General features: G+C 45.2%; 1 protein-coding gene across 3 annotated transcripts in view; it reads right to left on the bottom strand.

Annotated features, from left to right (window-relative positions):
• GMIP (GEM interacting protein) overlaps positions 1-15,130 on the bottom strand; it is a 109,500-nt gene that overhangs the window by 32,011 nt on the left and 62,359 nt on the right. For all 3 annotated transcript variants that reach the window (XM_083486273.1, XM_083486274.1, XM_083486275.1), the window contains 7 exons: positions 13,176-13,301; positions 12,490-12,554; positions 11,111-11,221; positions 10,834-10,914; positions 6,702-6,878; positions 4,071-4,208; positions 624-814 (listed from right to left, as the gene is read on the bottom strand). In XM_083486273.1, coding sequence (XP_083342399.1) covers positions 624-814; positions 4,071-4,208; positions 6,702-6,878; positions 10,834-10,914; positions 11,111-11,221; positions 12,490-12,554; positions 13,176-13,301 — 889 coding nt within the window. The remainder of the gene's footprint in view (positions 1-623; positions 815-4,070; positions 4,209-6,701; positions 6,879-10,833; positions 10,915-11,110; positions 11,222-12,489; positions 12,555-13,175; positions 13,302-15,130) is intronic.

Here is a 15,130-nt window from a genome sequence, read left to right as displayed (position 1 = left end):
AGTAGGCCTCTGGGGCAGAAAGTTTCAGAACTCTTGCTTGACATGTTTCAATTCACTCTGCTGGCCTGACTTGCCTCAGGGTTCTGGGCTCTGGCTAGGGACAAAATGATTTTAAAAATGGCCAGGGGTGGCCTTTGCAAAGGAGAATCTGCTGAATCTGTTTTCCGCATAACATGTAGTTTTGCTCTCAGGCTCTGTGAAAGGTCAATAGCAAATCTATGTTGAAGCAACTTAATTTCTTGCTTGGACATTTTATCTTAATTTAAATTTATTTATCCCCTCTCCAACCCCCAACACCCAGCAAATTCAGAGATGGCTGGAAAATAAAAATAATGCAATAGATAAAATAGGATGTATTGTAGTAAGATTTTCCCCATAGTACTAACCATATGACATAGTATTGACTTTGCGCCACTAGTAAAGATTTGGCAGTCTTTCTCATGCATCTTTGGCAGATCCTGAACCTGTGGGCATCGTTCTGCATCTTGTGCTCCCATGGATAGTTGTTGTTTTGAAGCCCCAAAGGAATTCTGTTTTGTACACATGTGTAGGCGTGACATCCAAAGTCCGCGGCATTACATTGCTTGAGGTGTGGAGGAGGAGTAAGAAATGTGCTTCCTTACCTCTGCCCTGAGGATATAAACTCCTCAAATTTGTACACCTCCATCGGAAGCTCGTTTTTCTGCAGGTTCTGAATGAACTCCAGGTACTTTGCCCCAACCTTGTAGGGCTTGCAGATCTCAGTCAGGTTCTGGTATCCTGCAGGGATTCGCTCTGCCTGGGCTTTCTGGAACATGAACATCCTCAAGGTGACCTTAGGGAAACAAAATATGACCATAAATGACTTTTCGTCATTTGGAAGTTGAGAACTGGGATTTCTCCTAAATTCTCCTAAACAGTTAATTGATTAATAACTATTTTAAAAAGAACCCTAAATCTAGATATTATAGCTTTCATAAAAATGAAATTTAAATGTAATGTAAAGTTAGCTGAAAACTGCAGTCCTGGAGAAGGACCAAAGACACCTTTCTATTGGCTGCCACAATTATGGCATCACTTCTCTCATTCCACAGCTCCTGCTGATGAAGCTTATCGCTATTCCGTGCTGGTTTCTCTCTCTTTTTTTTTGCTTGAGAGCTCTGCTGTCAGCTGTTAGGGCTCAAAATCAGATTCCTACAACAAGCAAGGTGAATGATATTAGAGGGAAGGAAGATGTGGGCTCTGTTCCTCAGCTGCTGTGTTTTTGTCTCCTGCTTTTCTTGTTCACCTGCTTTTACTTTGTTTTTCATCTGGTGGAAGCCTGCACAAGGTGTCCACACATGTCATTTACATTCCTCCCTTTCTCTCACCTCACTTCAGCTACTCAGTGGTGTTTTGAAGCTGCCAGGCTGCCATAGCTGTTCCTCCTCCCCACCAGCAAGCTTCTTCTGAGTCATTGGTGTTGCTGGGAAGGTGCTGCTGTTTCCTTGTGCCTACAGATGCTCTCCAACAGCCACAGGCAGGCCAGGACCAGCCAAGGGCAGTGAGGCCTCCTAAAGACATGCACCCTCAGGAAGCACCCCGTGACACCAATCCTTGAGGCTGGCCCCATCTATGATGACGGTTGTCACACACACATCATGAATAAGTGGAAGGAGGTTGAATCCATCCACCATCTCCATATCCCCACAACTCCTAGGCAGCCCAACTTCTGTCCACATCTCTTTTGAACACCCAGCCAAGGAGGTTTTCCCCTTGCAACTTCGGAGGTGGTCCAGACACCATATAGCACAGCTTCCATGGTCTCTCTTTCCACTTCAGTCTAGTTCTTTCCCTGGGTGCTGCTTTCTGTTTTCTGTTCTCCACCCCCACCCCCCAAGCGAGCCCCCAAAGTCCTCCCCTCTAAAGTCTTCCTCATCTTGGGGCTTGGCTGTGGCAACTAGCAAAAGAAGACTAAAGGAGACTGAAACCCAAATAGAACAAGCTGCAAAATGTATCGAGAATTGCTGGAGAAAGGGAACAGTGAAAACCATGTCAGCCAACAGGAGGTGTTTTCAATCTATTCTGTTGCTAGGCTCACTTTAAACTAAATGTTCTTGAAAACCATAGCAAGCAATGGTAATGATTCTTGTTCCTCCACCGACTGTGTAGTAATTGAATGCAATTCAGACTGATGCTGAAATCGGACAGTTGGAGGTGCCTGTTGTTTTTGAAAACTGCAAAATCCAACACAGGTTTTACCTGTTGGTTAATGATGGGAGCTGTAATTAAAATTCCAAAGCTCACAGGTGTCCATAGGCAAGCTGTTGTCTCTCAGACTCTCCCCCCGCCGCCCTCAAATACACAACAGGGGCAAAGCAGTGTTGATCATCAGTGTCACAGGGTAATACTTGCACATTTATCTAAACACGCCAAAACCATGGTACAGTGGTACCTCTGGATGCAAATGGGATCCGTTCCAGAGCCCCGTTCACATCCTGAAGCGAACGCAACCCGTGTCTGTGTGTCTGCGTGTCACGATTCGCAGCTTCTGCCCAAGCGCGTGACATCATTTTGAGCGTCTGCACATGCGCAAGCAGCGAAACCCGGAAGTAACGTGTTCCGTTACTTCCGGGTCACCGCGGAGCGCAACCTGAAGCAACTTTAACCCAAGGTATGACTGTACGTATACGTTGATGGGATGCTGTCTATGAGTGTTCTGAGGAATTCACCTAAATGCCCTTTGCTGCAATACAGATAATCAGCATTACTTTCCCCGATCATTTCTCTCAAGCCTTTGCATTTCTCCAACTGCAGCAGCTGTGCAAGTCTCTCAAAAGTATTTTCCTTTGTGTCTCTGTGTTTGACCTGCCTGGCTCTTTAGTTCCGTTACTTATGTTGTTATTCCTCCTCCTTCCTGCTTTTTCTCTCCCTTTCACTTCTTCAACTGCCCTTTTCCAATTCCCCTTTTCCCTTCCAAACAAAGGCCCAAAGTTCTGTTCTGTCCCCTGTCTGCCTTGCCCTCTCATTGGAGAGCTGTGTCCCATCCTTCTCCAGACAGTTCCAGGTGAGGACTGAGAATCCAGCTTCATGGGGGCCAAACAAAAGGGATACATAGGGCTCACCTTATTTTTGTGGTGTTAAGTTGCTTTAAACTGCTTGTTAATATTGTGTTTTTAACTGCTGCTTGGGACCTTAGGCCGAAGGATAGGGTAATAATAATAAGTAGAATAATGTAAGATCAGCTTGCTGCATCAGACCAATGGTCCATTTTATTCAGCGTCCTGTTTAGAGCATCCCAGGGGTCAACAAGGGGCCTGTGGGAAATCTGTGGCAAGCTGGATGTGGGCACAACAACACTCTGCCCTGTCTGATTCCCAGCAACAGGCATTCTGAGGCAGATGACCTCTGACAGGGGAGGGGGAACATTGCCAGTGGGCTGGTAGCCGTAGAAGCCTTGTCATCCATGGATTTGTCTAATCCTCTTTTAAAGGCATCCGGATTGGTGGCCAACACTCCCTCCTGTGGGAGGGAGTTCCATAGTTTAACTCTGTGCTGCGTGAACAAGGACTTTCTTTTGTCTTCCAATATTCAGCTTCATTGGATGTTGATGAGTTCTAGTGTTATGAGAGAGGGAGAGAAACATTCTCTCTCCACTTTCTCTATGCCATGCATAATTTTATAAACTTCTGTCATGTCACCTCTTACTTGCCTTTTCTCTAAGTCAAAAAGGCCCAACTGCCACAACCTTTTCTCAAGGGGAGTTGCCCTCTCCCCTTGATCATTTTATTGCCCTTTTCTGAGATTCTTCCAACAGAGCAGAACTGTACACAGTATTCCAAATGCGGTTGCACCATAGATTTGTAAAACCATTTACGTTAAATAGTGGACAGCCAGACAAGCAGCATAGTATTTAACGGAAACTGAACTGCAGCAGAATGGAAACAGTTATGACAAATGGAAATTGCTGCCTTCTGCACTCAAGTTTCCTGCCTCCCTTAATTGGTAGGTAATTAATTGGGGTGAGGTCTCCTTGAGTCACTTCTGTCTTTGCACCTGGAGAAGAGTAGGAAAGGGCCAGGGATATTCCCTCAGCACAGATCATGACTTACCCGCCTCAGCATCTCATCTCCTTGGTACACAAGTTTGCGAATGTGGGAGATGATTCTCTCCCTGACTTTCTCCAGTTCCTGCCGGTGGATGTTAGCATCATAGACACAGCTTCGATAGACAACTTCCAGTTCCTGAACCTGTGGGCAGTGAAATAAAAACTGAGGGAAGGAATGGAAAGTGCTGACTTGGAGATGCAAGAAGGGGGTACTTACACATTTCTGAGGGTACCTGAGGAAGTGCCCTATGTGGATACCTCTACCACAAGAGCCAAATTATGCACCCAAAATAAATTTTGTAAAATTTACTTTAAAACTAAGCTGAAATCATACATGCAGTTTTAGTTTGAGGTTCATTGTCACATAGAAAAACGACGCCGTTTGTTGCAGCCTTCCTCTGACCCCTTTGTTAATTTCCTTTGGAGTTTCAAAGTCACTGGGCAAACCCCAAATTTCCTTCAATATCCACATTAGGCAATTGGCTTCTTGAGAGAGGTTACTCAGGGAGGTAGTTGATAAAAGTCTGACGAGAGCAGACAGAAAGACATGCAATAACCTTTTGGTTACACACAAGCTGAAATCTTCAAACAAAATTATTATTATTATTATTATTATTATTATTATTATTATTATTATTATTATATTTTGTTATTTGTACCCTGCCCATCTGACTGGGTTGCCCCAGCCACTCTAGGCAGCTTCCAACCAATATAAAAGCATAATAAAAACACCAAACATAAAAAACTTCCCTAAACAGCTCTGCCTTCAGGTGTCTTCTAAAAGTCAGATAGTTGTTTATTTCTTTGACATCTGGTGGGAGGGCTTTCCACAGGGTGGGTGCCACTACTGAGAAGGCCCTCTGCCTGGTTCCCTGCAACCTCACTTCTCGCAGTGAGGAACCAGCAGAAGACCCTCGGAGGAAGACTTCAGTGTCTGGGCTGAAGAATGGGGGTGGAGATGCTCCTCCAGATATACTGGGCCAAGGCTGTTTAGGGCTTTAACACTTTGAATTGTGCTTGGAAACTCCTCTTCAGAGGAAAGGCGAAACAAAATTCTTCTGGACTGAAACTGCATATCTTATTGTTAGAGTGACCTGTATATCTTCTGAGTTGACTTTTCCATTGAAATGTGTTACCTAGTGAATTATATAAAGTCTGCACATGTAAATAGCCACCCAGAGTACCGTATTTTTCGCTCTATAGGACGCACTTTTTCCCCTTCAAAAATGAAGGGGAAATGTGTGTGCGTCCTATGGAGCGAAGATGCCATAGCTAAAGCAGCCCCCCCCCCCGAAACCCTCTCCCGGCTGGAGAGGTGACGCGCGGCTATGGCAGGAGCCTCTCCGCTGCGCCTTTCCGCTGCTCCCTGACCTGCTCTTTGGGGCTGGTGGTGGGCTTCCCCCCGCCAGCCCCAAAGAGCAGGTCGAAAGAAACCTGAAGCCTGGAGAGCGAGAGGGGTCAGTGCACACCAACCCCTCTCGCTCTCCAGGCTTCTAAGGTAGCCGCCTGAACACACCTTAAACGGCACCTTGTTTTAGAGCGGGAAAACAAGAGGGGGAAAGTTCTCCCCCTCTCTGTGCAGCGCCTCCTGCCGCTTCACTGAAGGGGCGCTGGGCAGAGAGGGGGAGAATTTTTTTTCTTGTTCTCCCCCCTCTAAAACAAAGTGCGTCCTATTGTCCGGTGCGTCCTATGGCGCGAAAAATACGGTAGCTGGGGAAACCCAGTCATCTATAAATTATATCTGGGTATAAATAATTTGTTGTTGTTGTTGTTGTTGTTGTTGTTGTTGTTGTACTGGGAGCCCATCTAGATCCTTTAGGACCTGTGTTATATGGTCCCGGTGGCTACTCCCAGTCACCATTCTAGCTGCCACATTCTGGATTAGTTGTAGTTTTCAAATCACCTTCAAAGGTGATTGCAGTAGTCGAAGCGAGAGATAACTAGAGCATGCACCACTTTGGCGAGACAGTCTGCGGACAGGGAGGGTCTCAGCCTGCATACCAGATGGAGCTGGTAGACAGCTGCCCTGGACATATAATTGACCTGGGCCTCCATGGACAGCACTTAATAAAAGAATACAATAAAATACTGGCGTATTCTGAACGGCCTTCTAGGCTTTGCAAACAAAACTGTTTATTACGGTCATAGATGTAGGGTGGAGTACAATCATTTAAAATCTATAAAACATTTTGGAGATCTAAAGAGAAGGTATATATAAAAGACTATAAAAATATAAAAGAAGCTAAAAGAAGGGTTAGGAGCATTAAATGGATAAGGGAAAGCATAAAGGTTTAGTATATAAAAGGCTATGACTACAAACAGACCAAAGATAATAGAGATTTTAACCAACCAATACACCCTGTCTTACCAGAGGTGACCAGACCAATAGGCCATCAACCTTTCTGTGTGAGTTGCTTTGCTGTCATTTGGTCTCCCATACAAAGATCCTCCACACCCAGTTTTGTAGCCCACAAAAACTTGTCATTGGCCCCGTTTCCCATCTGAGTCTTTGCCACACATTTACAGGCTCTTCGTTAGGAGGACCTGAATTCCAAAATCCGAGGTCTGAACTAGACCCCAGATTGCAAATGAGAAAGGGACAAACTGCATAGGCTTTAGGATCTCAGACTGATACCTTTGACTGCAGCTCATCACGACATCGACGCCGCTTCTCCAGTTGCTTGTTGCCGCTGCCTGCAGTGGTCTGCCATTCTTCTTCTGCTCTGGCACTTAGCACTTTAGCTTTCTCCAGATCCTCGCAGCGCTGGAGGTAGTGGAGCCGTGCCTTCTGCATCGAGGACCTGGAATCATTCTGCAATTGAAGGAGGAGTTACAAGGGCATGTCTGGCCAGCTGTGGCTCTGGGTAATTTTTTCATTTAGAAGCTCAGACCTGCATTAGGAGGCATCTAGGGAGCTTTTCTTTCCTTCCTGATTAAAGTGCTAAAACCAAATTGCAATAAACTTGGGGGGGGGGGAGCACATTTTTTGTGGATTTAAAGTGTGGTTCCCGGCTGTAACCCTTCTAAATCAGGCTTGAAAATAGCTATAGGCTTAGTGGCCTTGGCAAGTAAAATTTGCTTCCAGTTGATGGAGCAGGAGAAGTATCCTACAACTGGAAGCCCCCCAGAGTGTCATAAATGACGATGGGCTCCTTGCCCCACTGCTTCCCACCCCAAAGAAAACCGCTGAATAAAAGCAAATGTCAATGAAGTTTTCTCCAGATTAATGCTTGCTTTGATTTATGGCTAGAGAGTGGATTTTCTGGGGGAAAGGGGTGGGTGAAGAGCAAAACCACTCAGACCTATGACTAGTAAGCAGGGGACAAGCAAAGAAACCCTCGGACCTATGCTTTTTAAAGTGTCTTTTAAGAAGCACAAGTCTGGATGAGCCCTGAAGGAGGTATCTCTGGGAACTGGGCAAGCAAAACCTTTTGTGAGCTAGTAACTAATTAGTAAAAACAAAAGGCTACATTGGAAGTAGCTCAAGAGGGGGGGCCATCCAGCACTACTTGCAGATTCATTCTACAGTATATTTGTCATCGGCTTATAAGGCTTGGTTCCCCCCGTCCACACCATAGGAAACAGCAGCTGCACAAGCAGCACCTCACAGGAGTTGCTCACATTACACTTCTAATCACATTTAATAGACATGGAGGTAGAAGAGCAGCAGGAGAAGCAGGGGAAGTCAGTGCAATCTAAATACACGTTTCCTACATCTGTTTGCTAATAGTCTGGAGTTCTTCCCCCCATATTCGTAAAAGCGTTGTTTAGAATATAGGATGTTAATAATTGTTTTATTGATTTCTAGAAAGTTTATTTTCCTTCTTTTTTGTTCTATGAGTTTAAGGAGTTTTTTTGGCTTCTGTTTGTTTGTAGTGTGATGAGAGGGTTGTAATGTCTTGTTCGAATTTATCAATTTTTGAGGAGGTTTTTTTTTTAATGGATGCCCTCTTCTTTATGAAGGCTCCTCTGTTGACCGCTTTCATTGTGTCCCAAAGGAAGGGGGTTGTAAGGACATCATTGTCCTTAAAGCAGTTCTAGAGAGTTTTCAAGAGACTCTCTCTAGCTAGTTGGTTTGCGGTTAGGATGGGGCTTCTTCTTCTATTTTGAGGGTAGCTTCTACTGGGGCATGGTTTGTGATTTTAATGTTACCAATGTTTGCTGTTTCTACTGGGGGATCAGGCCTTGTGTGAGCAGAATGCTGTCCAATCTGGACATTGGGACAGGACGGGCCAGTCCCTCCCCCCATGGCAGCTGCAGCAGCGTGGAGACCAGCCAAGCAGCACAGTTGGGGCTGGGGGTCCTCAGGAGCCCTGCGCAGCTGTGGCACTCGGCACCTTGCCTTGCTGGAAGTCAGCCATGTATGGGTTTTCATTAAAGTTGACAGAGAAAGGCATGTAATGCCTCTGAGAGCACCTCTGGCTACCGTCCTTGGGACAAAAAAGGATCACAGACCCTCCAAGTGTCTTTATTTTCCAGGGACATCCCTAATTTAGAGAAGCCATCCCGGTTTCTGATTTGATCCTGGTTGGAATGTCCCGCTTTTCCTTAGAATATCCCTATTTTCATTGGAGAACTATTGGGGGGTATGGAGTTAACCAACCCCCGAGCCACTGAAGGGACGTTTTTTAATGTTTAGGGTTTTATTATATTTTTATATCTGTTGGAAGCTTCCCAGGGTGCTGGGGCAACCCCAGTAAGATGTGTGGGGTATAAATAGTTAAATAATCATTATGGAATGGGACATCCGTATTTTCTTTTTTAAAATTTTATTTATGCTTTCACAATATTCTTCTACATTATTCGACTTCCCCACACACCCCACCCTCCATGGGTTCCTTTTTATTCTTAGTTGTGCTACATATCTTTATACCCCTTTTAACTGATTTATCTGCTATTCATATATCTATTCCTACTTGGAGATTTATGTAACTGTTATACAGGTGAAACTCAGAAAATTAGAATATCGTGAAAAAGTTCATTTATTTCAGTAATTTAACTTAAAAGGTGAAACTAATATATGAGATAGACTCATGACATGCAAAGCAAGATATGTCAAGCCTTTATTTTTTATAATTGTGATGATCATGGTGTACAGCTGATGAAAACCCCAAATTAATAATCTCAGAAAATTAGAATATTAAATGAAATCAGCAAAACAAGGATTGCAAATATTGGACCTCTGAGAAGTAGAAGCATGCATATGTACTCAGTACTTGGTTTGGGCCCCTTTTGCATCAATTACTGCCTCAATGCGGTGTGGCATGGATGCTATCAGCCTGTGGCACTGCTGAGGTGTAATGGAAGACCAGGATGCTTCAATAGCAGCCTTCAGCTCTACTACATTGCTTGGTCTCATGTCTCTCATCTTTCTCTTGGCAATGCCCCATAGATTCTCTATGGGGTTCAGGTCAGACGAGTTTGCTGGCCAATCAAGCACAGTAATCCCATGGGCATTGAACCAGGTGTTGATACTTTTGGCAGTGTGGGCAGGTGCCAAAGTCCTGCTGGAAATGAAGTCAGCATCCCCATAAAGCTCATCTGTGGAAGGAAGCATGAAGTGCTCCAAAATCTCCTGGTAGATGGCTGTGTTGACTGTTGACTCTGGACTTAATGAAGCACAGTGGACCAACACCAGCTGATGACATGGCTCCCCAAATCAACATAGACTGTGGAAATTTTACACTGGACTTCAAGCATCTGGCATTGTGTGCCTCCCCATTATTCCTCCAGACTCTGGGTCCTTGGTTTCCAAATGAGATGCAAAAGCTGCTCTCATCAGAAAAGAGATTTGAGTAGTTGATCATCACAATTATATTAGTTTCACCTTTTAAGCTGAATTACTGAAAAAAATGAACTTTTCCACGATATTCTAATTTTCCGAGTTTCACCTGTAATTCTTTAAATATTCTCCAAAGTTTTCCCACTCGTCTCTTATGGTATGTTCATCCTGGCTTCTTATCTTTGCAGTCAATATTGCTAATGCCACATATTCTATTAACTTATTCTGCCAATCCTCTTTCATTGGTCTGTTTTATCCTTCCACATTTGTACATAGGCTATTCTGGCCGCAGCGGTTGCATAAAGAAAAAGATTTAATACATTCCTAGGTCTCTCAGCCTCTATTATACCCAAAAGGAACATCTCTGGGTCTTTTGGAAATGGCAACTTTAGCATTTTTTAAAATTTCTGTGTATATCTTCTCCCAATATTCCTTAGCTTTCTTACATCCCTACCACATGTGTATACATGTCCCCTCTGTTTCTTTGCATTTCTAACACCCTTTTATACATTTTGACCAATAGTTGGGGTGAGGCCCCCTTTTCTATTGGAGAAATATTGCAGGGTAAGGGATGACAGATAAGAAGACTTGAAAGTGTTGGTGAGACTGTCTTTCTTTGAGCACAGGAGTTATAGGGATGATGTGAACTTGCATGGAAGCCCTGGGACAAGCTCCTGGTCCAGGCATAGGCAAACTCGGCCCTCCAGATGTTTTGGAACTACAACTCCCATCATCCCTAGCTAACAGGACCAGTGGTCAGGGATGATGGGAGTTGTAGTCCCAAAACAGCTGGAGGACCGAGTTTGCCTATGCCTGTCCTAGTACTTCCCCAAGCTTCCACTTTCATATCAATCCCAGCATGCATTACCCAGGAACCAGCTGAGAAATACTGCATGGCCCACACCCACCTGAAAGGGGTCCTCCCAGTGATTGCAGCTTTTTCCCTCCCCCCCCCCCCACGATCCTTTCCTAGATCTGCTCTTACCATCCTTTTCTGTTCCTTCTGCCACTGATCTTTGAATTCCTTCCGCCATTTCTCAATTTCATTCCTCTTCGCCCAAAGAGGCTGCAAGGCAAGGTGGGGTGCAGGAAGTGAGACCTCCAGCAGTAGGTTTCATTATTTACAAATCTATGGCATCCAGGAGACACCACGAGTGACCAAGGGACCTGGGCAAATCAGCAGAATGGATTGCAAGCCCAAGAGATATTTTAGTTGCTGCATTTGTAAAATGGTGTCTCATCTAAGCTGAGAAACACTGTACCTGATAGTATTCCTTCATTTGCAAAATCCCAGCCGTCTCTATGGCCAAGTTCCCTGCCCTGATGTCATGCTCCATGGTCATGGTGTACAGATTCTGTAAGGGCATACAAGTCTGAAAAGACAAAAACACAGAGCCAATGGGTTCTAGGACTGAGAGTGTTGGGACTGGAACAAGGATGTTTGGGTTCAAATCCCAGCTTACAGGGAATGCTCAGTCTCCCTATTAGCACAGCGATGAAAGAAGACCTCCTATCTCACGTATGTGGCACTTCTCTGCCGGTTTCATTTGCTGGCTCAATGCAGTAACCATGGCATATGTGAACAGCTCACCCCGTGGATCAGCCACGTCACGTGGCAAGTGTCCACATCAGCACTGCAGCTGGCTTTCGAGACTTTTGAAGCACCAGAGCCAATCCACAAAACTAGCTGCATACCACACAGAAGTGGTTTTCAGCAACAACCCCCTCTGCCTGCTTAAAGGAGAAAGCAGAGAATCAAGCTTTAGGAGTTCTAGCTGCAACTTAGCCCAGCCATATTAGAAGCTAGTGTCATGGCACTACAATACAGTCAAACCTCAATTGTCAAATGTAATCCACTCTGGAAGACCATTCGACTTCCGAAACGTCCAACAACCAAATATTGAAAGCAGAAGCCTCAATACAATAGGGAAACTCAAAACGGAAGCCGTGTCAGAAGTTCAGCTTCTGAAAATTGTTTGAACAGTTCCGGGTCTTTGGCATTTGGGAGCCAAAACATTTTAAAACGGAGCCATTTGAGAACAGAGGTTTGAGTGTACAACTTAGAACAGGGAGAGGGAACTGTGTGGTGCTCCAGATGTTGTTGGGCTCCAACTCTCATCAGCCCCCCCCCAGCATGGCCAATGGTGAAGGAAGGTGGGCATCGCAATCCAGCAACACCTGAGGGTACCAGGTTGCCCATCCCTGACATGCAGAGGATGCTGGTTGCTTCTCAGAGCTGCAGGAATGAAACAGACATGAAATTAATGCTAATAGCATGGTGTAATGCACATAAGAGTTAATTTTGCTCTGTCAAGTAGAGAGGCTAGCTTTCAAGTGTGTCATGTCCATTAACTAGCTGATGAGACCATAATACCAGAAAACAACAGTTGCCTTTGGGTGCCTGCATTATTGGAAGTGGCACCCTGGAACACTTGCCTGGGTGGAGTCATCTTTATATGTACTGGGAAAATGGTACCTGTAAACGTGGGGGGGGGGGTTACACACACACCTTATAGATTTAGGCTCTGCTTGGGAGAGACTAGCAAAGACCCTACAGATCAGACAATGTAGGGCAATACCGAAACTATTTCACACAGCCTGTGAAATGAAGTCCCAGAAGGGAGCAACTAGGAAACAATACCTGTGGGAAAATGGCACTCCTGCCAGCATCAGCGATCTTCAGGATGTTCTTTGCAAACTCAGTTTCTATGAACAGAAAACAACAATAGACTGAATTTCCAAAGGAAACATATAGTAGGAGCAGAGAGCTTCTTTCTATGTAGCCACAAAAACATGGGGTTTTGGAAAGCTGCTCCTACCTTGTGGCAAGATTCATGGAAAGAACTGTGTGTTGGAGTGTTGTGGGTATCAAGGAGTTAAACACTGTGCTTATTGGGAATGCTGACTCAGCAGCATGTGATGACTAAGCATCATGGGGCATAGCCTAATTGATTCCTTGCCAGCTAGCATAAGGAGGCAAGGTTGTCTTCAGGTGATGGCTTCTCCCTGAATGTAATTCCACCTGTATCTTGTGTATCCTTAATGTACCAAGACTGCTTTACAATGCTTCAAGACTGCAACTGAATAAATCCAACTGGATTCCCGAATGCTTCTTGTGGGGCTCTTGTATGTCGCAACACTGTGTACCCATTCTAATGTCATCTTCTGCTGCTGTTTTGGCCAGGATTGCTTGTGGGGACATTTTTTATGGCTGCCTAATGTGGAAATATATCACCTGGATTTTAACTTAAAAGAGTCTGTGTCAGAGGAGAGTTTGGAGGGTCTGATGGCCTGTTTAGGTCACGGATAATGCAAAACCAGCCTCACCGTAATTCAGGCGTTTGTCAACCCAGGTCAAGAGTTCCTTGACGTATTTGCACCACATCTTGGCATAGCCTAGGGCTGCTTCCACACCACCAGTGCACTTGATCAGCATCTCGTCGGCCTCTTCAGCTGAGAAAATTAATTTGCAGGTTTCAGGAAGCAGCTGCAGAAGAAGTCCCTGTGGCTGACCACCAGCACTCAGCAGCGTGAGGAGGCAAACAAGTCTCCATTGGTCAGGTCAAAGCCAGACTTGGTGTCTAGCCGCTCTGCTCATTGGACCACGGGAAGCCCATTGGCTTCCAGGAGACCAAACATCTTTACCAGCCTCTTGCTTTACTCTACCCCCCTCCTCCACTGATTGGTGATTGGCCTTTTCAATCCCTGTAGCTTCTCTTTCCTTGTAACATGCACTGCCATTGTAACAAAGTGCCCCGTGTGTGTGTCTCTTGCAGCACCTGCTCCATGTCTTCCGCCTTCCTGATGCTTGCCTTGCTCCTGAGCCAGACAAGGCTTTCTCTAGTTCACTAGCAGTGCTGCTACCTTCATCTCTTTGGGTACTTCCAGATGGAGCCCTAATATAATATTGTAAATAGGTTATTCAGATATCATTAAAGGTGTCATTGGCAACAGGTTTGTTGTTCTTGATCCAAGTTAAATGGGGTGGTGAAATATGGATTGGTATTTTGGATGCCAACCAAAACAGAGAAGGTCCTCAATAATATAAGAAACAACAGACAAAATCACAGGAACCTCTGGAAAGAATGACAGGGGTATAAAATCTTATTTGTAAGTGTCCAACAACATTGGGAGGGATTTTCATACTTAAGGAGCACCAATCCCCCAATGACTCATCCTTTGGACATGCCCTTCTTGTCATCTGTCTGTGCTACTGTCCTGGAACTAATGAGTTCTCCAACTTACAGTTTCATTTTTCTCCCTGGCAACTTGGTCCTTCAGCCAGGCTACCTAGCCAAAAAGACCAGTTCTCATAATGAGAGGCCTTTCTTCTGTAGGAGGGCAAAGGACCCCACCTGTGTGAGACATCACACTGAATGTCTGGCTTTTAAGAGTGTGTACATACTTAATAGTGACTGCTCTTAATTCCAGAGCACTTCCCTCTTTGACTCCCTTTTAAAGGTAAAGGTAAAGGTACCCCTGCCCGTTCGGGCCAGTCTTGCCAGACTCTAGGGTTGTGCGCTCATCTCACTCTATAGGCCGGGAGCCAGCGCTATCCGCAGACACTTCCGGGTCACGTGGCCAGCGTGACAAGCTGCATCTGGCGAGCAGAACGCCGTTTACCTTCCCGCTGGTAAGCGGTCCCTATTTATCTACTTGCACCAGGAGGTGCTTTCGAACTGCTAGGTTGGCAGGCGCTGGGACCGAACGACGGGAGCGCACCCCGCCGCGGGGATTCAAACCGCCGACCATGCGATCGGCAAGTCCTAGGCACTGAGGCTTTTACCCACAGCGCCACCCGCTTGACTCCCTTTTACATATGTCTTTAATACAGTAATGCTTAAACGTGACTTGAGTGAGTCAGTGAATCAGTGAGTAGGAATCTGTCATTTAGGGTGGAAAAATCACAAAACCTAAGCAAGTTCTTCCAAGGCAAGGTTTGTTCCAACACCTGACCTACATAATCACATGCCTCCCAGGATGGTCATCCTCATGTTGCCACCATTCAGCCATTAAACTGCCCCTAAACATTTCTGAAACTAGAGAAAGGGGAGAGGGAGTGCCAGCAATCTCCTCCCCCTTCCAGATGGAAGTAGTGATGGGGGAAGCAACCAAAGAATGTGTTTCCTCACAACAGGTTGTGGGTAGCCATGCTGTTAAGTGAAAATATAACCAGAGGGTGGGCTTTTGTAATAATAATAAAAAAAACCCATCATTTTATTGACACATCCTCCATGAATTCATCAGATCCCCTTTTCAAAGCCATCTAAGCTACTGGTTAT

Source organism: Podarcis liolepis (assembly GCF_965112155.1).
Source record: "Podarcis liolepis genome assembly, chromosome: 2".
Classification (NCBI taxonomy): domain Eukaryota; kingdom Metazoa; phylum Chordata; class Lepidosauria; order Squamata; family Lacertidae; genus Podarcis; species Podarcis liolepis.
Note: the sequence above shows the minus strand (reverse complement) of the source record. Positions and strands in the feature narration are given on the sequence as shown.